The sequence below is a fragment of the Puma concolor genome, chromosome B2, assembly GCF_028749965.1.
Source record: "Puma concolor isolate L17-30 chromosome B2, mPumCon1.1.hap2, whole genome shotgun sequence".
NCBI lineage: Eukaryota > Metazoa > Chordata > Mammalia > Carnivora > Felidae > Puma > Puma concolor.
The window spans coordinates 23,939,801-23,964,234 of record NC_141671.1 but is presented as its reverse complement, the minus strand read 5'-3'; the positions used below and the strand labels follow the sequence as shown (position 1 = coordinate 23,964,234).

The 24,434-nt window shown below is 41.6% G+C and overlaps 1 protein-coding gene and 1 long non-coding RNA gene across 2 annotated transcripts; one reads left to right on the top strand and one right to left on the bottom strand.

Annotated features, from left to right (window-relative positions):
• Positions 1-1,966: 1,966 nt before the first annotated feature.
• Positions 1,967-24,155, top strand: LOC147580794 (uncharacterized). Its single transcript, XR_015251095.1, has 4 exons — positions 1,967-2,146; positions 10,588-11,287; positions 17,289-18,832; positions 23,660-24,155. It is a non-coding gene; the product is annotated as an uncharacterized LOC147580794 (long non-coding RNA).
• RPP40 (ribonuclease P/MRP subunit p40) lies at positions 9,218-18,176 on the bottom strand. The gene is made up of 8 exons (XM_025917209.2): positions 18,047-18,176; positions 16,307-16,451; positions 14,927-14,995; positions 13,791-13,886; positions 12,985-13,110; positions 11,064-11,262; positions 10,782-10,916; positions 9,218-9,437 (listed from the first exon to the last, which is right to left on the bottom strand). Exons 1-8 carry the CDS (start codon positions 18,167-18,169, stop codon positions 9,239-9,241), a joined length of 1,092 nt encoding a protein of 363 aa, XP_025772994.1. The 5' UTR covers positions 18,170-18,176; the 3' UTR covers positions 9,218-9,238.
• Positions 24,156-24,434: the final 279 nt, after the last annotated feature.

Genomic DNA, 24,434 nt, shown 5'->3' with positions numbered 1-24,434 from the left:
CACACAGAAGGGCCCTTGTAGGAGACAACTGAGGCCTCTGGCCAACAGCCCCAGTTGATATCTAAGTCAGTAACCACATAACTGCCAGCCATGGGAGTAAGGCCATTTTGGACTGTCTAGCCAACCCACCATCAGGTAAAACAGAAGACCTTCTAGTCAACTGGCAGTGTCATGAGAAATAATAGATTGTTGTTATTTTAAGCCATTAAATTGTAAGGCTGATTTGTTACCTAACAATGGATAGCTGAAACAATTCCTTTTCATCTTCCCAATCTCATTTTTGTAATCACAGAGAAATAAGGAAATTTGTGAGAAGTAGCATGTCTTAATGTTTGAAACCTACAGCTATGCAATCAAGCTTAATTTGTACTCTTGGTTTCGCTGCTTACTTAGCCATGTCACCTTGGGAAGATTACTTAATTTCTCTAACCTTATCTGCAAAATGTGAGTAACACCTGCTTCAAGTGTCCTTAGTGGGGATTCACCGAAGGAATGTATATAAAATGCTTAGCTTGCCTGAACACACAGTAAGTGGTCAGTAAATGTCAGCTATTATCATGAAATCAAATACACTGGCTTGTACTTTTATTATGAAAACTTTAGAATGAATCCAAAATGAAACAGGGGCAAAGTTTACCAGTTGAGAAACAGACAAGCATTGGAAGTTCAGAAGGCATTATCTGCCCACAACTTTCCCTCAGGAACAAAGATATTGAGACATGTTAGAGGCCTATGAGAAACATCATAAATTCTGTCTGCTTATAGACCCAAGAGACTGCCCTACATTCTCAAGCCCTCCAAATCTTATCTGGGTCTCTCACCCAGAAGAGTATCAGGCAGCCTGGTCTAAAAGCCAAGAGACTTACTAAGATTTACAGAATGCACTGCCTTGAAGCTGCCAATTGTTATCTGAAATAAGAACCAGATGTGAGTTCTTCATAAATGAAAGGGCTCCAACTTACCTCATTAGTTGAGGGAAACAACGGAAGTCTGCAGGAATATACTTTTTTGTGTGTGCCTGTTTTTCCCTCAGAAAGATCTCACAGATGCTAATAGAATGATAGCCCCGATTTCCAGTCCCTGAATTTCTTTACATTTCCACCTTTCTCACTGAGGATTTCCCTGCTTATGGTGCTCAAGTGATTGTGATGGATTGCAGCAGCAACTTCCTACACTGACACCCCTAATATGGATGTTAAAAGAGAAAGTAAAAAAATCAATCCTACCCCAAGCCCAATTGTCTTTTCCAGGAGTTTTTCCTGTCCTAAAACAAGGGTAGCCACTCTGTAGAAGCAATGCATGAACAGCTATCCCATGAAAGGGGCACCAGGCTGTATTTAAGAAAATGGTTTTTTCTATAAAGTAATGCATTCTCCTGATGTGGCTCCTACCAACCTCTAGCCAAAGAAAGCTGGTGTCCTTTTGAGCGATATCTTCCCAAACTGGCAAGTTGGGGCCCAGGGGGTGTAGGGGTGGGGCCAAAAGAGAGTAGCTCCAAGACCAGGGTGTTCCCAAGTGGATCTCCTCCCCAGGGGAAGAGTCCTAGCTGACCTGAAACTTCATCCCTTCCAGAATGTTGATTCAGCTCCTTCAGCGGTAATAGTCCACCATGTTAGCTTGAGTCAAGAGCTAATGAGGTCAAGGTAGAGACAACACTCCTCCTGAATAGCTTTTCTTCAAAAGGAGAAGGAAGGCACACCAACAATTTGACTAACACTACAACAGACTAAAGTAATTCATGAAGGAGTGTGATGGTTAATTTTGTGTCAACTTGACTAGACCATTGCAGTATCTAGATATTTGGCTAAACATTTTTTCTGGGTGTGTCTGGGAGGAAGGTGTCTAAATGAGAGTAGCATTTGAATCAGTGGACTCTGTAAAGCAGATTGCCCTTCTCAATGTGGGTGGTCCTCATCCAATCCCTTGAGAGCCTGAATTGAACAACAAGGCTGAGAAAGGGAGAATTTGCACTCTCTCTGCCTGACTGCTGGGCGAGGACACCTGTCTTTTTCCCCTGGTCTGGGACTTACACCATTGTCTCTCCTAGTCCTCAGGCATTTGAGCTGGAGTGAACCATGTCTTCAGCTCTCCTAGGTTTCCAGCTTGCAGATAGCAGATATGGTGGGACTACTCAGCCTCCATAATTGTAAGTAAATTCATCATAATAAATATTTGTAATATATAACAATATATTTATTTTATAAATATAAATATATATATTCCATTGGTTTCATGTCTCCAAAGAAGCCAGGGAGCTTTGTGGTCAAAATGGCACATGAGTTTAGAGGCAACATGCCAGAAGAAGGAGGAAAATCCCAACTTTGGGCAATAGGAAAACAAGGCAAATATTTCTTCAATTATAAGTGATGAGAATAATCATCTTCAACCTCTGGTCATTTCCTCAGAAATGGGTGGGTCACCCTCAGAAATGGGTGAGCCATTTCCTCAGAAATGGCTGAGGTCTGTGGGTCACCTCAGAAATGGGTGGGGCTTTCTGCCAAATAATTTAATTTTATTTATTAAGATGAATACAGAAGTAACTTTGCATCCAAAGGGTAACCTTTTCCCCTGATCTGGATTCCTAGGAATATGCTTGCAATAGTCCCTCTGGTCCCCAAGTCCCAGCAAATGACACTAAAAGAATTTGAACATGATCTTAGCTCCTTAAAAGGGATGCTTCTGGCATAGGTTTTTTAGTCGGTTGCTGTGTTACCATGTCCCTTCTCTAAATTTAAGAAAACTGCCTTGGTAATCTGTAGGTCTTTCTTTCCTCCTCCTCCTCTCTCTCTCTCTCTCTCTCTCTCTCTCTCTCTCTCTCTTTTCCTTTCTTACAGAAACCTCTTGACACTTGTTCCTTGGAGATCTACAAGTCTATTTTCCTATGCATATAAATTCATCAACTCAGTCTTTAGAAAATCCTTTTATATCAGATTCATTTTAATCTTATATGGAAAGTGGATGATAATGGTATCAACTGGCAGGTACAGTTTGAAAACACTAATCAACCCCAGATTATTCCAAAGAATTAACAGCAATAAATCTTATTTCCAACTTCAATTGACACTTCCTAAATTAACTTCCTTATTACAACACTTCCTCTCAGTTGGCATGCACTCTTACAGATAATAAGAGGGACATACTGAAACAAAAACACCTTCTGACTGCCTGCTTGGGCTGAGGTTTTACATCATGTGGGGGCAGAGAATGGAGCAGCTGGAAATATGATATTTTAACAATACGGAATCTCCTAATCTACAGACAAGGCTATATAATATAATATATATATTTTATATATATATATAATATATTATTTATTTACATCTTATTATATATATATTTATATATATAAATAATATATTATTATTTATTTACGTCTTATTATAGCAATATTTTGTAGTTTTCAATGTACAGGTCTATCACATATTTTGTCACATTTATCCCTAAATACATTTTTAAGCTGTTGTAAATGTGGATTTTTAATTTCAATTTCTAATTGTTTGTTGCTACATACACAAACATGATTTAAAAAAAAATTTTTTTAACATTTATTTTTGAGAGAAAGAGACAGAGCACGAGGGGGAGAGGGACAGAGAGAGAGGGAGACACAGAATTGGAAGCAGGCTCCAGGCTCTGAGCTGTCAGCACAGAGCCCGATGCGGGGCTCAAACTCACAAACTGTGAGATCACGACCTGAGCTGAAGTCAGATGCTCAACTGACTGAGCCACCCAGGCACCCCAAACATGATTTTTGTACATTGCTTTGTATCTTACAACCTTGATGAAGTCACTTGTTAGTTCTAATGCATAGTTTGTGGACTCCATTGTGCATTCTCTACATGACTGAAAATCATGTCCTCTTTTATGTTTTCCAATCTGGATGCCCTTTGTTTCTTGCCCAGTTGTACAGTCTAGAAACTCCTGTATAATGTTGGATAGAGACATCCCAAATTTGTTCCTGATGTTAGGGGGAAATTATTCAGTCTTTCACAATTAAATATGATGTTAGCTCTATGGTTTCTGTAGATGCCCTTTATCAAATGGGTTAAGTGCCCTTTATTCCTAGTTTGCCTGAGTTTTTCTCAGAAATAGATGATGGTATTTTGTCAGGTGCTTTCTCTGTACTGATTGAGAGGATTGTGTGAACGCTGTATCAGCCCTGCATTCTTAGGATAAATCCTATGAACGTGATATATTATCTTTTTATTATAGAAGATTCAATTTACTAAACTTTTCCTTAGAACTTTTGAATTTATGCTTATGTGGAATATCGCTTTGTAGCTTTTCTTGTAGTATTTCTTGTAGCTTTGTCTGGCTAGGGTACCAGGATAATTTTGGTACTAGAGTTATGTTCATCTCATAGAATGAGTTGGGAAGCATTCTGTCTTTGGAAGTTTGTGCAGATTTAGTATTATTTCTTCCCTAAGTGTTTGGTAAAACCCATCACTAAAGCCACCTGGACCTGGATTTTTGTTACAGGAAGGCCTTAAAACTGTAATTTTGGGGCGCCTGGGTGGCGCAGTCGGTTAAGCGTCTGACTTCAGCCAGGTCACGATCTCGCGGTCCGTGAATTCGAGCCCCACATCAGGCTCTGGGCTGATGGCTCTGGGCTGATGGCTCGGGTCCTGGAGCCTGTTTCCGATTCTGTGTCTCCCTCTCTCTCTGCCCCTCCCCCGTTCATGCTCTGTCTCTCTCTGTCCCAAAAATAAATAAAAAACGTTGAAAAAAAAATTTAAAAAAAAACTGTAATTTTAATTTCTTCTGTAGGGCTGTTCAGGTTATCTGCTCCTTTTTTGGTGAGGTCTGTGAATTTGTGTCTTTCAAGGGATTTGTTGGTTTCATCTAGGATTTTGAATTTATTGGCATAAAGGTGCTCCTAATATTCCTTTTAATATCTGTAGAATCTGTAGGGATGTTACTTCTCTCTTTCCTTATATTGGTAATTTCTTTCTTTTTCCCCTCACCAATCTGGCTGGATTTTTTATTGGTCTTTTTTTCCCAAAGAAGAAGCTTTTAGATTCACTGATTGTTCTCTATTGTTCTTTTTGTTTTTTAATGTTTACTTATTTTTGAGAGAGACAGAGTGTAAGCGGGGAAGGGGCAGAGAGAGGGGGAGACACAGAATCTGAAGCAGGCTCCAGGCTCTGGGCTGTCAGCACATACCCTGACTGGGGGGCCTGAACTCACAAACCACGAGATCATGACCTGAGCCAAGGTTGCTGGATGCCCAACCGATTGAGCCACCCAGGTACCCCATGATTGTTCTATTGTTTTTGTCTTTTATTTCATTGATTTCCACTTTGATCTTTATTATTCCTCCTCTGCTTACTTTGTATTGAATTTGCTCTTATTTTTTTGTTTCTTAAAGTGGAAATTCAGGTCACTGATTTGAGACCTAATACAGGTATATACTACTACAAGTTTCCCTATTAAGTACTGCTTTAGTGGCAACCTACAATTTTTTTCATTCACTTCAAGTTACTAATTTCCCTTTAGATTTCTTTGACTTGTGAGTTATTTAATTTCCAAATATTTGAGGATTTTCAAGGATCTCTTTTTGATTTTTTTCCTTTTATTGATTTCTAACATAACTCCTCTATGACCAAATAACATAATTTGTTATGATGAATACTTTCAAATTTATGATTTTTTAATGGGCTACAATGTGGTCTATCTTCATAAATATTCTATGTGCACTTTTGTATTCTGCAGTGTTAGTGTGGAATGTTCTAAAAATATCAACTAGGTCTAATAGGCTGATATTGTCATCCAAGTCTGCTATATTTTTATTCTGCCAACTTGTTCTATCAGTTTTAGAAAGGGGTAATAAAATCTTTGATAATTGTGTAATTATCCATTTTTCCTTAGTCTGATTAGCTTTTGTTTCATGTCTTGAAGCTTTGTTACTAGGTGCAAAAACATTTAGGATTGCTGTCAGTTACATTCATTAACTGACCCCATTATCATAATGAAATAATCCTTAATCCCTGTTAAAATTCTTTGTTCTACAGTCCATTTTGTTATTAATATACCCATTCTAGCTTTCTTTTGACTAGTGTTAGCATAGTGTATCTTTTTCTACCCTTTTATTTTTAACCTATTTTTTATATTTAAAGTACATTTCTTGAAGACATAATATAGGTTTTATTTTTGTGTTTGAGAGAGACAGAGGCAGTACGAGTGGGGGAAGGGCAGAGAAAGAGGGAGAGAGAGAAAATCCCAAGCAGGCATCACACTACCAGCGCAGAGTCTAATATGGGGCTTGAACTCACGAAAACTGTGACATCATGACCTGAGCCGAAACCAAGAGTCAGATGCTTAACCAACTGAGCTACCCAGATGACCCTAATGTAGTTTTTAAAAATTCAATCTGACAATCTCTGCCTTTTAATTGGGGAATTTAGACTTTACATTTAATGTGAATATTGGTATGGTTAGGTTGGAGTCTATCACCTTGCTATTTATTCTTTATATATATATATATATGTGTATGTATATATATTTTTTTTTCTTTTTTCTTTTTTTTTTTTTTTTTTTTTTGAGACAGAGAGCACAAGCATGGGAGGGGAAGACAGGAGAGAAAGAATCCCAAGTAGGTTCCACAATGAGCATGAGACCCCAACATGGGGCACAAATCCACAAACCATGAAATCATGACCTGAGCCAAAATCAAGTCAGGCACTTAACCAACTAAACCACCTGGGCGCCCCCCTTGCTATTTATTTTCTATTTATTCCATTTGTTTTCTACTCTTTTACTCTTATCATTTTTTTTTTATTAATCTATTATTTTTTTTTATTGCATTTCATCTGTTGTTAGTTTCACAGCTATAATCTTTTGGCTATTTTGGTGGTAGCTTTAGGGTTTATAGTATACATCTTTAACTTATCACAGCCTACATTTGAATTATAGTTCTCTCATTTTACATCTAATATAAGACCCTTGTAAGTATGCTTATAGTATACTTCCCCCCCTTGTTTAGCCCTTCTTGTCATCATTTTGCTTTTACATATATTATAAAGTCCATGCTACTTTTCTATAATTGTTTATAATTACCTCTTAAAGAAGCTTTAAAAATAATAAATCATACATTTACTCATACTATTTCCTCTGCTCTTCATCCCTTTGTGATGATCTATATTTCCATCCGGGATTATTTTCCTTCTGTCTGAAGAACACCCTTTCATCTTTCTTGTAGTGAGTATCTGCTGGTGATACAGTCTTTTGCAAGTCCAAAACATCCTTATTTCTTCCTATTATTTTCTCAGTGGTACCTAGTTTGTTGTCATGTTAGTCAATTCACTTAACTTTTAATTATGGTGTTCCTCATTCCTAGATTTACATTTGGTCCTTTTCCCATCTGCTCTCATGCTCTTTAATCTCTCTTATTTCTTTAAATATAAAACATACTCTTATATTATGTCTGGTTAAGTCTTTTCTTTTGTAAGACAAAGTGTGTGCGCATGCACAAGTGGGGGACAGGCAGAGGGAGAGGGAGAGAATCTCAAGCAGGCTCCACGCTCAGCACAGAGCCCAATGCGGGGCTTGATCTCACAATCTAGAGATCATGACCCGAGCTGAAATCAAGATTTGGATGCTTAACCGACTGAGCCACCCAGGCACCCCATGTCTGGTAAGTCTTAATAGCTTAAGTCTGTAGGCCTGCTTCTTTTGTCCATTGTTTCTGCTGGCTCTTGTCTCTCTTACATGTTTGTGATTTTTGGTTGTGAAATTGCATTCCTTGAAACTATTTCTGAGTTCCCCCAAAGACAATGGTTTGCTTCTGTCACCTGGAAGGCACTGAAAACCTGATATCACTTTAAATTTCCAGCATGACACTTTTTTAGACTACCCAGGCTGTGCAAACAAATCAGTTTGGGGGCTGAATGTGGCTATATATTTACATATACATATATATGTATATGTATACATATATATACACACACACACACATATATACATATCCTCAGGGGAGATGGGTTTTCAGGATAAGCAATCTTCCTCGCTATCTGGGGGGTGGGGGGGAGTGAGGGAGGACAAGGGGAGATCGGAGAGGGTGGAAACAGACAGATTTGTTCACCCTTACACTAGTCTGTCTTTTTTGGGGTCTCAGCTTTGTGAGGTCTCCTATCAGTCCCCCTACCATGGGCAGGACCTAAGTTTTGTCAGCTGTGCTACTGCCCCTTCCCCACCCCAGGTGCTGAAAAACAAAGTTCAATTTGATATTTGGCAAATGTCATAAGGGTGAAAAGTGGCACCAGTATCCTAATTACCTCTTTATGTTTCTACCTCCATTTAAAATTTTTTGAGAATTCTTGGGGCGCCTGGGTGGCTGTCGGTTGAGCGTCTGACCTTGGCTCAGGTCATGATCTCACGGTTTATGAGTTCAAGCCCTGCATTGAGCCCTCCAGCTCAGAGCCTGGAGCCTGCTTTGGATTTTGTGTTTCCCTCTGTCTCTCTGCCCCTCCCCCACTCACACTCTGTCTCTCTCTCAAAAATAAACATTAAAAAAAAAGAATATTTAAATTTTTTTGAGAATTCTTAAATTCTTTTGCAGCTCACCAATCCATTTTTAAAAATCGTTCTTGATATGTATTCCAGAAGTTTTAGTTGTTTTCAGCTGGTCCTTATCAGCCACAGCTGGAAAAAAAAAATTCTTTTGACTTGTGCTTTACAATACACAGTATCGAAGCATTCCTCCTTGATCCAGAGGCAAGAGTGGAACACACACTTAGGAACCAGCTAACCTGAGGTCAAGTCTCAGATCCACAGCCAGCGTGATCTTGCTCACTTGTTTACACTCTGTGCCACTATTTCCTCCTGGGGTTCACGTGAGAAATAAATGAGGTGATACACAATCAGCACTTACAACAGGGACTGGCCCTGAGAAGTATAATCTAAGGGCTTCTTTTTATTATTATGTGAAAAACCTGTAATCATACGCCAGAGTAATGGCACACATCTTACCCAATGGTCCAACAGCGCCTGTTCCCTGGCCATCCTGGTCTGCTCTACCATGTAGTGACCCACACTTCTGTGCTTATACTGACGCTGACCAGGGGTAGGCAACTATGAGCTCTGTACTGGATGTCAGGCCCAGCTGCACTCACAGGATGGGCCCTAAGTCAAGAGTAGAAATGCCATCATCATACAAGCCTGGGTGAACACACAGCCCTTTACCATTAAGAAATCTGAAACCAAACAGAAACATACACAAACGTGATTTAAAGTTTTGTAGTTTTTATGGTGGACAGTCATCGTTCGCCCCAACAGCCATCTGAAGCCAATAGTCTTGATTATTAAAAATCACGAAGTTGTATAAATGTTCTCCTCCTTTTCGAAAACCATGTTCATTTTCTCTCCACGAAACAGGACTGTCTGCAAAGCCTTGAACTGACAATGTAACCCAAGGAGCTAACTTTGGCTCATCAAAGTAGCGACTGAAAAAGAAAGAGAAATCTTAACAAACGGGAGGGCTAGGAACGTTCACATTTATATTTTTACTTATTCAGAATGAGTGGTATTTCTGATGTTCCAATGAAGCTCAGACCTTAGCTTCTATTGATAAAAAATTAAGAGATACAAATTACATTCAAATTACTATGTGGTGAACTCAATAAACGTTAACCAATACAGAATGCACAAAACCAACTTCAGCAGTTCCTACGCTTACTATGGAACAACATGTAAGATGCAAAGAAAAAAAAACCCACAGAAGTGTATAAAAATAGTTTCCCTCCATTTAACAGTGTTGTTCACTCAATAGTCTGTGTTCACGGCAACACTGCAGAATAATTTACTGGATTTAAATAAAATCCAAGCTTCTTTTTATTATTATTATTTTTAATGTTTATTCATTTTTGAGAATGAGAGAGAGAGAGAGAGAGAGAGACAGAGAGACAGAGCATGAGCAAGGGAGGGGGAGAGAGAGGGAGACACAGAATCCAAAGCAGGCTCCAGGCTCTGAGCTGTCAGCACAGAGCCCGACCCTGGCCCAAACTCATGAACCCCGAGATCATGACTTGAGCTGAAGTCAGCCACTCAACCGACTGAGCCACCCAGGTGCCCCTAAAATCCAACCTTCTTATTGAGGAAAATCAAACTACTAAACTAGTAAGTGAAAAGGGGTATTAGACTTAGAAAACCCTCAAGACTTAAATCTTAGACATTTGAAAAGTGAAGACTGCAAAGGCATTATGTTTACTTCATAGTCTTTTTAATATGGGAATGGAGTTTCCTGACATTAGATACAATGTGGCGTTTTTTCTGGAGAGTACCTTTCCGAACCCCAACCACACACCCCATCCTGCGTGTCCAGTCCCTGGCATGTGAACCCTGCCCTGGGCAGATGTTAAGAGCGGGAACAGATGTTAGACATGATTTGGTTTCAAAGATGGTCAACTTGCTTTCTCACCCCGTTTCAAAAAAAAACCTTTGCAGAACTCTAACATTTAAAACAGACCATAACGTGTTCCATAGAGTATCACCATTTTCCTAAGTGGTATTATAACTTTTGGGGCCCGACGTGAAAAATGAACAGCTTGTTTTCAAGAAGCCTAATTAAACTCTTCTCTTTGTCTTTTTGTTAAGTACAAACAGAATTTTCCTCTCACCAAGGACAGTCACATCATTTAAGATGATAATGTTACCACACTGTGCACCCAAGTGAGGAAAAAAGAGAAGACGTGTGCAAGAGAGCCCTGAGGTCTGGAACAGTAGCCCTGCCCCGGACATGTCACGCTGGCATGAACAAGCAAGACCTAAAAGGCAAAAAAAGTTCTCACCACAGCTGTTCCAACAGGAGACGTATCTTCTCTGGAACTATGAACCCAGTGATTGTACACAAATAAGCTTTTGCCACCACCGTGCTCGGCTGAGGACAACAATAGGTTGATACGAAATTATTCGGCTCATTATTTCTGTAGCACACACAGAAAGAGAAAGAAAGAAAGAAAACACCTCTGTTATCTCCCACCTGATCATTTTCAAAGTATAAACCCCCGTGAAGAACGCGGAGCTGGCCACGCCCCAGCCCGGGCCCCCCCCCCCCCCACCCCCGGACGCACAGTTGGGCGTTACTGAAGACGGCGCCCAGCCAGTCCAGGAGCTCAGGGGCGCTGCAAGCCGCCCCCGGGGCTCCCCCCAGCTCGCCGCTCCGCAGCACCGGGCACTGCAGCTCGCTCGCCGTGCTCAGGGCTACTCGCGGCTGCCGCTCCTGAATTCCGTAACTGGAAAAGTACGACATCATCCTTGATTCTTCTGCACCTTAGAACACACCATAAAAGGCCATGTGAGTACTGGAAACAAGTTCGGCGAATCCCTGGAACCAACCCATTCCCTCCCGACAGTTCCGGGGAGCAGGCAGGATGAAGTAAAGCAGAAGGAGGGTGTGCAAAGCTGTATTCAAATTAAAATCATTTAAGTTGCTTTGGGCTCCTTGGTGCCAAAGTTCTGTAAACATTCGCTTTCTTTCACTTTTCCTGGAAACGCATAACCCTTTCACGTCCAACCTATAGTATCATAGGTGCCCTAATCTGAGAATTTTGACTGACTAAATAAAAAAGCACCACTCGTGTATAAATAAAATTAGTGAACTCTACAGAGAGGAGCTTATTTGCATAATCTCTCTAATGGAAGCACAAGACGAACTGAACGATGGCAGCATCTCATCTGAGCTTGTCTTTAAAAACCCAGTAAAATCAATGTATCTTCACGGATTTTCCAACAGCCTTGGGAGACAGCGGTAGTGGCCCCCTTAGTGGGGGGAGCAACAGGCAGGCCTTCTTACTGTCCAGGGCAATAGAAATAATCTGCTCTCCATCTCAACCCCACCTACCCCCATCCCCCACCACCAGGAGCAAAGGTCAGCAGGCTTACTGGCCAGTATAAGACTGGAGTTCCGGATTCCTCTTCTGTAATGCAGCCCACTCCATGCGCGGGTGTCACCTGGCCCACTGTGTATCACCCTGTAGGTACTGGGACTTGGTGCACTACTGTATATGCTCATAGTCCAGCCACTGACACTATGAATAATTAAATCCTTTGCCTCTGACCTGAGTCTTGTACCTTCTGCCAGCATCTATGAGACTGTGCAGGCTAACTTCTTAGCTTACAAGTGGGGAAAATCTCAGACCTTCCCCAGTTCCTGATAAGCCCTTAGAATAATATGGAGTCTTAGGAACACAGAACTCTCCAGAACCCAATATACCGAAGGTACTCAATGAACACTTCGAGCAACTGAAATGTCAGTCAGTGTCTCTGCCCTCTTGTATCTCTACCATAAGTAGGAGAAGCACTGAAGCATTCCAGACCCATGCAAGCAACCTACAGCATCCAGTGACCAGAAACTTCCGAGGAAGAGCAGATGGATAGGCGTGATCTCCAAAATGGACCTATGTGTCTCCCTATTCTCCAAAACAGAGTACCACACCATCATAACTGATGATCTGACCCATGACAATCTTGTGATGGACCAAAGATACACTCTAAAAGGACCAAGGCACATGGCAGTTGTAAGCAAATCGACATTGTCTGGGGACCCCTGAACTAAATTTAACGTTCAATCAATTTCAAGTTATGACAAATTTAACCTGACAATGAATGGTCTGCCTGATTATTATCTTGCCATAATCAACAGTTTGTATTTAGAATGTGTGTTATTTAAAAATGTGCAGCCAAGGCTATCTGAGGTAAGCTGCAGGAAGGAAGAGGAGAAACAGATAAGAGTTAGCTGCTCTGAAGCCATGATCTCTGGATCCAAACATACCCCACGGTGATGGAGGCAGATGCCTGTGGGCCTAGATCATCTTGAAGTATAGCTCTTGGGGAGGGCAGAGGGCTGCAAGCAGCTTCCTGAATAATGTTTATGCATATATGTATACAATATCCTAGACTATAAGGATGAATCACCTGTTTGAATTCTCTATTACCCCCCTTTAATCAATAATTGGATTTCCAAGTCATTGTATTGTTACATATTTTTCATACCTGTGTGATGCCAAGCCAAGAGAAAATCAAATTTCAAGGGCTTCTTTTCTTTGAAGGACCAAGAAACTCTTTCATACTTCTTAGAATCCAGGTTAAGGGATAAATCCATCAAATCAATGGAAACAACTTAAAAAATGGAAAGAGGAATACATCGTTCATTCACATATACTACAGCCTACACTGTGGCAAAAGTGTTGTATTAAAAAGCATCAGAATTTTTGGAATTTTGTGAATAGTAAAAATTATTTTGTTCTTCTTGCACTCCTTTGGTTTACCAAATCAAAACTCTGCCTTGTTTTAAATTCATACTTTTTCCTAGGTCAAAGACCAAGAGCAGAGGTCCTTGGGAAGTCAATCCTAAATCTACCTATGGATGTGGCAGCCTCACCTATTCACATTCAAGCCAGACACTATCAGTAGAACCATCTCTTTTCACTCACAGTGAATCTCTACTAGTAATCCCAAAAATTTGGTGAAAGTAAAGGAAATTCTTCATTAAGAACAAGTTGTAGACTCTTATGTTGGGTTCATTACTTTGAATTTTTGGCCCAAAACATATATTTAATGGACCATTCCAACTCTGTGATCTGTATAGGATTCAGCCTACAGCTGCAGAGAAATAGATACAACAGCAATCTTATTCTCTCCAAAGCTCAACCTAGAGCCCCTTGAGTCAGAAGTTTTAAAGACAAGAAAAAGCCATAGTTCTTCTGAACAAAAAGAACAGCAGCAATTCAAACATTTAAACTTCAATGGCTACAGGACGATTACTGACTTGTTGGAAACTGATGGAGCATAATACTTACTAAACTTCATGATTTTTCTGCCAGAATACTGAGATGGATGACCTTGAAGTCCAGTTTCTTCATAAGTATCTTTATCCAGTGATAAAATTAATTTCCCTAAAAATCAAATAATTCCCAAAAAAAAGATGCTAAAATATGACATGTTCTCTGACTGAACAGAGAACACAGCAAATTCAACAGTTAGATATGAGGGTAATAAACTACATACAAGGATCTTCCTTGTGATACAAAGATATTATTTATACATACATCTTACTTATGTAGAAGGATATTTTTTTTTAATTTTTTTTTTTAACGTTTATTTATTTTTGAGACAGAGAGAGGCAGAGCGTGAACGGGGGAGGGGCAGAGAGAGAGGGAGACACAGAATCGGAAACAGGCTCCAGGGTCTGAGCCATCAGCCCAGAGCCCGACGCGGGGCTCGAACTCACGGACCGTGAGATCATGACCTGAGCTGAAGTCGGACGCTTAACCGACTGCGCCACCCAGGCGCCCCTGTAGAAGGATATTTTAATGTATTATACATACACAGATATTACTTATGATAGTGAAAACAGAAATATGTACATTTTTATTAAAGAAATAATACTTAAATCATGGTATATCTATTCACTGGAATACCTTCAAAATATGAAAAATAGTAAGTCAGAACTATATGCCCTGATATGGAAAGATGTCTATGACATATTGGGGAAAAAAGCAAACTGAGAAACAATGTAATACAATGCAATTTATGTTAAAAAAAAAAAAAAAGAACAAGCTTTATGTCTGTTTATAAATTTATAGAAAATGTCAAGAGAAGGGAGCCTGGGTGGCTCAGTCAGTTGGGAGTCCAACTTCAGCTCAGGTCATGATTACAGGGTTCATGAGCTTAAGCCCCATATCAGGCTCTCTGCTGTCAGTACAGAGACCGCTTCAGATCCTCTCTCTTTGCCCCTCTGCTGTTCGCTCTCTCTCTCTCTGTCTCTCAAAAATAAAATAAAATATTAAAAAAAAGAAAATGTCAGGAAGAATAAACACCAATAATTCCTAATTGTTAACAATAATTCCTTCTAAGAAGGGGAATGAATCTGGAGTTTTGACTTTTTTTTTTTTTTTTTACAGTATTCTAAAAATCAAAGATTGAGTGTTGTTACCATTTGGCAGCAGGGCAACTGTATTATCTTCATCAATATTTGTATGGTATGTTAGTGCATAGCACGAACCTATAAGAGAAAGACCCCAGACCAGAAATTAAGGAAAAAAAAAAATCACACCTACAAAAATTTAGCAGATTATCTTTACACTGTAACAAATCTTCCAGGTGATTAAAGGTCAGTATCCACCACTGCTCCAGCTCACTCAATCAACCTCAAACCTGCCAAGGGTGAGCTGGAGGACACAGAGGCCACACTCTAGCTAGTTCATGCCCCCCCCCCTCCCCCCAGGGCCTATTTGTGCCAGGTGACTGCCATCAAGCAGAAAATGGACTCAGGGTGGAGTGCGTACGCCCCGGGGATGCTGGCAGAGGCACAAAGTAGAACACTAGGGAAATGTATACACTTGAGAGGAAGGATTCCAGGTAAAGTTTCAAAATGTGCCAGGAACTTGTGTGAGGTTAGGAAAGCCACGCAGCTTCTCTGAACCTCAGTTTCCTCACCTGTAAAATGGGTATCATAGCCCTAATTTGTAGAGCTGTTGCAAGAGTTCAGATAGGTAAAAGTGCCTGTTGCAGCCAGTGTCCACATTATTAACAAATTAGTACCGAATTTCAGAGCAGATGAAAGGAATAAAGTTGATGGGGCCAGGGACAACATGTCCAGTTTCTCGAGCAGTGCCAGCAGCACCTGAAGGAGAGGAACTGCAAGGAACTGGATTCTTCATAGCTCCATGCAGAGGACAGACACAGGGCCGGCAACAAGATAAAGGGCTTACTCACAGTGATTCATGTAGTGAGGGTGCATTCCCTAAAGACACTGAAATACAGTTTCAAACAAGTGGCCCCTACAAAACAACTACAACAGAGAAATCAACCCAGCAGACACGAATGGAAATGGGGTGAGCAGAAGAGGGTCGGAGCCACAAAATCTAAGCAGAAGGCACTGAACCATAAACGGGCACACCGCCTGGTGAACAGCCGCTGTGGCTGCATCAGGAGATGAACCCTTTGAGACTGCTGAGTGGGGACTGAGTGGGAACATAGTGGTCTAAGCAGCCACACACCCAATAGCAGTGTATCTGAATACACAGGTCCCAAGACCTTCCTCTCCCTGAATCCTTGTTTTAAGATGAGAGATACCTTCATGTTACATCCCCATGCAACACTTGTGAACAAGTGTAATCAGAAACCACCACCTAAAGAGAGCGCCAGAAAGTGTAGGGTGAGAACACTGAGGGCAGGGGGGCGATGAACGCACTTGACCCCACAGACCATCTCCAGAGGCCCTGTTTAAGACAAGGGAAGACCCCTACTATTGTGATGTGATCTATCCTTCCTCAGCTTGCCACGTTCATAGATATGATCAGGTTTTCCTCACCTTTCTTCACAAAGGTGTTGATGAATTCATGTGTAATTAACTCATGAAGAGGTAAGTTCTTCACAAAGTAATAGGGTCCGGTTTCCATGACCAGGTTTTTCAGTTCTTTTGATAGTATCCCACATTCAGGAATCAGAAATGAAACCTATTGGAATGTGTAATATAAATAAGCCTTATTTTCATGTAGATTAACCCCCAGCTTTTTAGGGATGCTATAACATATGAAGGCTGCTAACTATTCCCCCACAGGTTTCTACAAAACTCTTAATTTACCAGTCTCAGGAAAAAAGAAATTTGACAATTCATGTTATTTCTGTATTCAAACATTATAGGAAAGCTGAATGAGAAAAAAAAATTAATAGAAAGCTCTTGCTTGCGTTTCATCTTTTGCAAATAAGCAATATCTTTTATATCCTGTCCACTACTCTAATTTTTAGGGCAATCTAGTACAATGGAATATCCCTAGATTTGTTTATCCTGGTACCAGCTGGAATCAAAGGGACTGTCCTTTAGGGCTTACAGAAATTAGGGACATCAATCATTAACAGGCTCCACGAAAGCATAAGTGCTCCTGGTTATTTCCATTTTCTAGACAGAAGAATTCTACAGATCAGCCCAGGCGGGAGAAGGCACACACCCTGACTGCTGCTGGTGAGGAGCTGGAAAGCTTAGATGGAAATCTAAGGCAGAGATGTTAAGCCTAACCAGTTTCAAATGTGGCCCAAATGCTCCACACCTTGAAAAGTGCTCTCCCAAAGCTCAAACCAGTCTATTCCTGACGGACCAAGGTCACCATTTGTGTCTCTGAGAAACTGCCAGTCAGACCTGGGTGGAGATTAGGCTGATCAATTTCAAGTAAAAGCAAAAGGCTTAAACCGGTTTAAGTCGAGTTTTTGGAGGCCTCACCACTTAAATGGGTTGGTGAGAACGGACCATTAGACCCTTGACTGACATTTGGATTATTCTCCTCTTCTCTTGCCAGATGCTGGATAAACCAATAATTAACCTCACTGATGCCTCAACTTCCACATCTGCGGAAAGGCGCCCCATGCGGCTGACATTTTTACGAAGCAAAAGCCAAAGTTACCCGCCCCCGTAAAGCTCTTAAATTGTGCTTGCAAACAGGGACACCACGACTCATTTCACTCTAAACCTGACAACCTAGCGCGCTCCAGCTGGAGACCACAGAAGGTAACAGGCAAAGTGGAAACTTTTCTCAGAGATAAAACTAGTTCCTCTAAACAGTTTAGAAAAGCATGTGCTTCCTGGGTCTGGACTCGGCAAGATGCTCCCATGAGGTGGGAGAAAGAATCAAGAGGTGGGGAGGGGCGCGAGGCCCCAATTTGGAGCCAGTCCGCGGCTCCACGTGGCATACGTCACAGCCTCTCTACTCTAGAGGCCCGTGCCTGACTTTTTCCTCCGAAGAAAGTGTTCCACCGGGGGCGGGGCCAAAGTAGCCAGCGACGCTTTGGAATCGGCCCGGAGCAAATCGCCCAGCCCCTCCTTGCGAGGACAGGACACTGCCCCTACTCCCGGCGCATCCTGGGAGTTGTAGTCCCGCAGCTCCGCAAGCTACCAGCTCGGAGTAGTATAGAGACTACAGCTCCCAAAATGCCTAGCGCGGGGCCCCGCCCCTCTTCGCGCTGAGGGCGGGCTCCTCACTGAACGCGACTTTCCCCACATCTCTCCAGCTCCCGGAGACGGGGTGATTCCTGAGTGGCCCACGACGGCCAGACTCACCCTGTAATTATGATAGTGCGTCTCCACAAGATGCCGGTGGCGCGACTTGTCATGGCCGAAGTTGGATTTCTCGCAGACCAGCAAGTGTCGGGGAACCTCTCGCAGCCTGCGCAGTGTGGCCATGCTTTCTCCGGCACAAGCCCTGAGCGAGGTCGGGGAGCCCAGTCCCTCCGCTTCGCTCCGCCCCTCCGCCTGGCCCCGCGGGCATGCGCATTGCAGCTGCGCAGTGCCGGTTGAAGCTGCTCGGGCTTGGTGACCGGTTAGGGGTGAGGGCGGGCCTGGGTTTCTTCGGAACCTTAGGTTCCTGAACCTTGGGTGCCTGGAACCGCAAATTCATTGCCTACAGGGGAAATACCTGGTACCTGGAAACTTGGAACTTGCTTTTTCAAACCCACCTTTCTCGCCAAGACCTCCGTCCCTCCCTGCTGCTGTCTTGCCGTATATCCCTCTGTTCCTTCACAAATGGTTTAGGAGTTTTGTGCAGGAAGATAATACACAATTTCTGTTTTCGGCCCTACAATACGACTCCGTCGGAACCACTTTAAGATCCCTTTTTAAAAATCCCACCTGAACGGCTTTAAAAATTTTGTTACTATTGTTACAATGTGAGAATTCGTTTTTCCATAATTTTTCTGATCAAGTACTATACGTTTCTCAAGCTGGAGTATGCACAGCCCCAATTCTGTGCTGAGAGGATGCAAAACAGCAGACTATCTGTGGTACAACTGTCTGGAGCATCAATTTTACTGTAAGATTTGGAACAACCGAAGTTACGTAATTTACAAGGTAAGTATTTAAAAATTTTAAACAGACCGGGCCAGTAACGTGTGCCCAAAATGTCAGACTATCTCTGAGAAAACTAAGAAAAACATATTAACCATTATTTTAAACAGGAAAAATTATAAGGAATAGCAGGTTAATTGAAAAATTCTACCAATTTTCTGAATCACAACATGGCACCTAGCGGTGTTACAAATGTCATATTAGGATATAAAATGCTTAAAACATTACCTCTTAGTCACGTCACAATTAAGTAGCAGTGGCCTCTCTTAGACCACCATCAGACGTGTACACACACCTTTGCTGATAATACAAAATTTGCAAAGTGCTGTAATTTTATGGTCTACCAATTGTATTTGGAGCCAATGTGAAGGTTTTCTTGCAAGCCATTTAGTTTAAAATATGTTATTAAGTTTTGAAAATTCAATATAAATTTTATCAGCTGAAGATTGATAAACAGCCACTATGCCATTCTGGTATTCATAACTCAGTGTTCTTCCAGGGAAATCGTACTTGCAGATATGTTTTATGGGGGTGTGCCTGTATTATGAAATAGAAGGCAAAAATCTCATTTATTTTAAATGTTTATTTATTTTTGAGAGAGAGCACAAGCAGGAGAGGGGCAGAGAGACGGAGACACAGAATCTGAAGCAGGCCCCAGGCTCTGAGCTGTCCGCACAGAGCCGGACGCGGGGCTCGAACCTGCAAACCGTGAGATCATGATCTGAGCCAAAGTCAAATGCTCAGATGACTGAGTCATCCAGGTGCTTCTAAAACTCTCATTTATTTTAAAGACTAAAGCTGTGGGGGTGCCTGGGTGGTTCAGTCTGTTAAGTGTCCAACTTCAGCTCGGGTCATGATCTCTCGGCCTGTGAGTTCAAGCCCTGCGTCTGGCTCTGTGCTGACAGCTTGGAGCCTGGAGCCTGCTTCAGATTCTGTGTCTCCCTCTCTCTCTGCCCCTCCCCCACTCATGCACTGTCTGTCTCTCTCTGTCAAAAATAAATAAACACTAAAAAAAAAAAAAAAAGACTAAAGCTATAACTTCAAGTAAGTTTGGGACTGCAGAATCCTTTCAGCCTCCCTCCACAGTGTTCTGGAGTTCTGTCTGTAATGACTCATTCATTTCTCCCTGCCTGCTGGGTCATTTCTATCAGTATACAGATGTGCTTAATGTTGTGCATTAAGTGAAGGCACTTCCTTTGACCCTGAATTCCTCTGCATTCTCACCATTCTGTTTCTCTGCTCCGTAAAAGCCACTTCTCTGCACATTCTCTCCTGAACCCAATATATTTTAGCTTTCCTCCATACTACTTCACTGACCTGGCTTTCATCAAGGTCTTTCCATTTGCCAAATTCAAAGCCAAGTTTCTGTTCTTATCTCAGTCTTTTAGCTGCACTCAACACAGATGATACAATTGAACACTTCTTCCTTGTATTAACTATATTTTCTTATCTTTTTGAAAATTTCTCTGATGCTCTGGATCTGGGGCCTCACTGACTAGGGTGGGACTGCCCCTTCCAGGTTTAGATAACTTCTAAAGATAGCAAATAATTTGTGCAGGGAGCATGTCTTTCATTTGCAAACCAACTAATCCAGAGCTTACACCCTGTCACCTCTTCTGGAAACTGTTAGGCTCGCTCCAGGCTAATGTTCCCCTGCCCTAATAACCCCAGGGCCAGGTCCTAGATAACTGGGGACAGTCCTGATACTCCAGAGCCCACTGAAACTGTTCAGACTAGCCACTCCTAAGCCTACATAGTCTGTCTACCCTGCCTCAGTCATTCCTTCCCATAATAAAAGCTCTGACTGATGCTCTCCCCTCACTTCCCCTGCCTCCTGACCAACCTAGAAGCTTCCTGTTGTGGCTCCGGATTTTAGGGAGCTGTGAGTAAAAACTTCCTTTATGACAGTCATTTCTGTGCATGCTTGCCATCCCTGCCAGAACAAATCTCTGGGTACATTTGAAAACCCTCCTTCTTGGTACACTCCCCTGTGGATTTTTAAGAACCTTTCTTCTGGATCCCCGCTTACCTTACTCTACTTCCTCCTGCCCGTCCTCCTCCACTAGATCTCTAGTGATCCATACCTTCCCCGCTTCTCTTTCCTGCCCTCTCTTCTCAGAGTGATCCCTCGTGATCTCAGCTTTCAGAACCATCTATCTGTACCACCAGGCCTGGGTCCTCATCCCTGGGGTGGGGGTGAGGGACACCCAGGCATCATTCTTGACTCTTCTACACTTCTCACCCCATATCTGTGGCTTGTTGGCTCTGCCTGCAGCATGCATCCTGGTGGCGGCCTCTTCTCACTCACTGCCTCTGTTTCTACAACCAGTTTCAGCCACCTTCCCCTCTCTCAGTTGACTGCTAGACACAGGCTTCTAACCACCTCCCTGCTTCCTGTCTTCTCCTGCGGTCTCTTCTCCCCTCAGTATCCAAACCGATCTCAAAAATGTGAAAAATGTCATACAGACATACCTCATTTTATTGCATTTTACTTTACTATGCTCTGCAGATACTGTTTTTTAAAAAAAATTTTAATGTCTATTCATTTTTTGAGAGAGACAGCATGAGTGGGAGAGGGGCAGAGAGAGAGGAAGACACAGAATCTAAAGCAGGCTCCAGGCTCCGACCTGTTAGCACAGAGCCTGACGTGGGGATTGAACCCATGAACCATGAGATCATGACCTGAGCCAAAGGGGGACGCTTAACCAACTGAGCCACCCAGGGGCTTTGCATATACTGTGTTTTTAACAAACTGAAGGTTTGTAGCAACCCTGTGTTCAGCAAGTCTATTGGTGCCATTTTTACAAAGGCATCTGCTTGCTTTGTGTAACTGTCATATTTTGGTAATTCTTACACTACGAACTGTTTCATTATTATTTGTTACTGTGATCTGTGATCAGTAATTACAACTGTGAAAGCTCAGGTGATGGTTAGCATTTTTTTGGCAATAAACAATTTTTTAATCAAGGTATGTATATTTTTTTAAATGTTTATTTATTTTTGAGAGAGAGCGCACAAGCAAGGGAGGGGCAGAGAGAGAAGGAGATGCAGAATCAGAAGCAGGCTCCAGGCTCTAAGCTGTCAGCACAGAGCCTGACTCAGGGCTCGAACTCACAAGCTGTGAGATCATGACATAAGCTGAAGTTGGACACTTAACCAACTGAGCCACCTAGGTGCCCCGGTATATACATTTTTTAAGACAAAATGCTATTGCACACTTAATAGATTACAGTGTAGTGTAAGCATAACTTTTATATGCACTGGGGAACCAGGAAATTTATTTGACTCACTTCACTGCATATTCACTTTATTGTGGTTGGCTGGAACCAAACTGCAATATATCTGAGGCAGGCCTGTATATGCTACCCACTCCCCGCTTAAACCCTGCCTGGCTTTAACCTGGCTTTTCATTGCAGTAGTATAAAAGCTTAGATAACCTGGCCCCTGCCTACCTCTGCAGCCTCATCTGCTACCCTTGCTTGTTCATACTATTATTTGTCTGAATTTCTGGTATCTAGAGCTGAAAGCAATCTTTTTATTTTATTTTTTAATGTTTAATCATTTTTGAGAGAGAGCAAGTGAGCATGAGCCGAGGAGGGGCAGAGAGGGAGACAGAATCTGAAGCAGGCTCTAGGCTCTGAGCTGTCAGCACAGTGCCCAATGCGGGGCTCAGACCCATGGACCGTGAGATCATGACCTGAGACAAAGTCAGACACTTAACTGACTGAGCCAGCCAGGTGCCCCGAACTGAAAGCAATCTTAATTGACAAATGGATATTAGATCACAGATTCGGGAGCATAGCAAAAGTCTGAGGATGAAGGGCCAGGAATGGCTTAAAAAAAAAAAAAAAAAGAAAGAAGAAGAAGAAAGAAATAAGAAGCAAAACATAACTGATTTGTATGTATATATCCAAAAGAATATAGTAGCAAATATGAATTTTTAAATGACCACACCAACAGACTTGCAAAAAAAAATTACCTTTGATTGTATTCTAAAAACACAAAAATATACTTAGTAAATATAAAAGGATAACAGTTTTACACATCACATTTTGGGACTATGATACAATAAAATTAGAAGTACAAAAATAATTTAAATATGCTCAACTCAGGGCGCTGGGGTGCCTCTGTCAGTTAAGTGTCCAATTTGATTTCAGCTCAGATCATGATCTCTCAGTTCATGAGACTGAGCTCGGGCTCTGTGCTGACAGCACAGAGCCTGCTTGGGATTCTCTTTCTCTGTTTCTCTGCGTCTCACCCATGCACGCAAATGCGCACGTTCTCTCTCTCTCTCTCAAAATGAATAAACATTTAAAAATAGATAAATATGCTCAACTCCGTGAAAACATTAAAATATTATTCTACATAAATTAATGCTTGCATCAGTGTGCGAATTCAAGGCACAAATACATTGCCTATAAATATACAGCTGACCCTTGAACAACAGTGAAGTTAGGATGCACACACTCCTTTATCCCCTGCAGTCAAAAATCAGCATATAGCTTTTGACTCCCCCCAAACTTAATTACTGTTGACTGGAAGCCTTACTGTTAATAAATTACCACCTATTTTATATATGTATTATATACTATATTCTTAAAGGAAATGAGAAAAATTGTTAAAATGAAGGAAAATACATCTATAGTACTGTAGTGTAAAAAATCCACATATAAGTAGACCTGCAAACTTCAAACCCGTGTTATTCAATTGTACATGCAAGTGTATTATATTTATACTGGTGAAAGGAGAGAGCTTTCCATCTCTGAAGCTCCTGGGTATGTTCATCAGTAGGCAGCCAACCTAAAATCTGTTAACATCATCCCATTACAGGTGGGAGCAGCAGGGAAGGTGGTGCTGGGAACTGTAACTATTAAAGACACCAGTAATAAATCAGAGGACTCCATCCTGCCAAGCCTAAACTTGACCTCACAGTCTTTATCAGCACAGGGCTCCAGGCAGCTGCCACGAATGGACGGGTGTTGGGGTACAAGATCAAAACTACCCTATGATGGCAGGCAGCCTGGGAACTGGATCCAGCAGGTACAGTGGAAAAAATCAGCGGCCCCCAAGAATATATGATGCACTCCAAGCGAGGACTGGAATCCCTGGAGTTTTGGGAAGGGCTCAGAGCCAGACTGCTTCATGTCCTCTCCCTCTGACTGGTTGGGAATCGATGGAACATGCAAACATATTAACACTGGCAGCTGTGTGGACTGTGTCAACACATGGAAGTGCACAAATGGAGTATTTTAAAACAGAACACAATGTTATATGTCAATTGTATCTCAATAAATCTGGGGGAGAAAAGCAGAACCCAAAACAGTCACACCGTCTGACTAAAACTCTGTCACATATGTTCATTACAATTTTGGAAGAGGATTTTGAAATGGTTGACATTTTTTATAAAGCTCATTCTTTTGTTTAAAGTGAAAAACATATGTTTAGAAGTAAATTGGTACATAAAAAATTTAAATCTTAGCTATCCAGGGACTTCAGATATCTAGGATGAGGCATTTCTGTTTATCTTGGATTTTACTATAATGTGAAAACTATTAATCCACAATGCAGTTAATGAAATAGTATACATTAACAGAGAAAGGGGCAA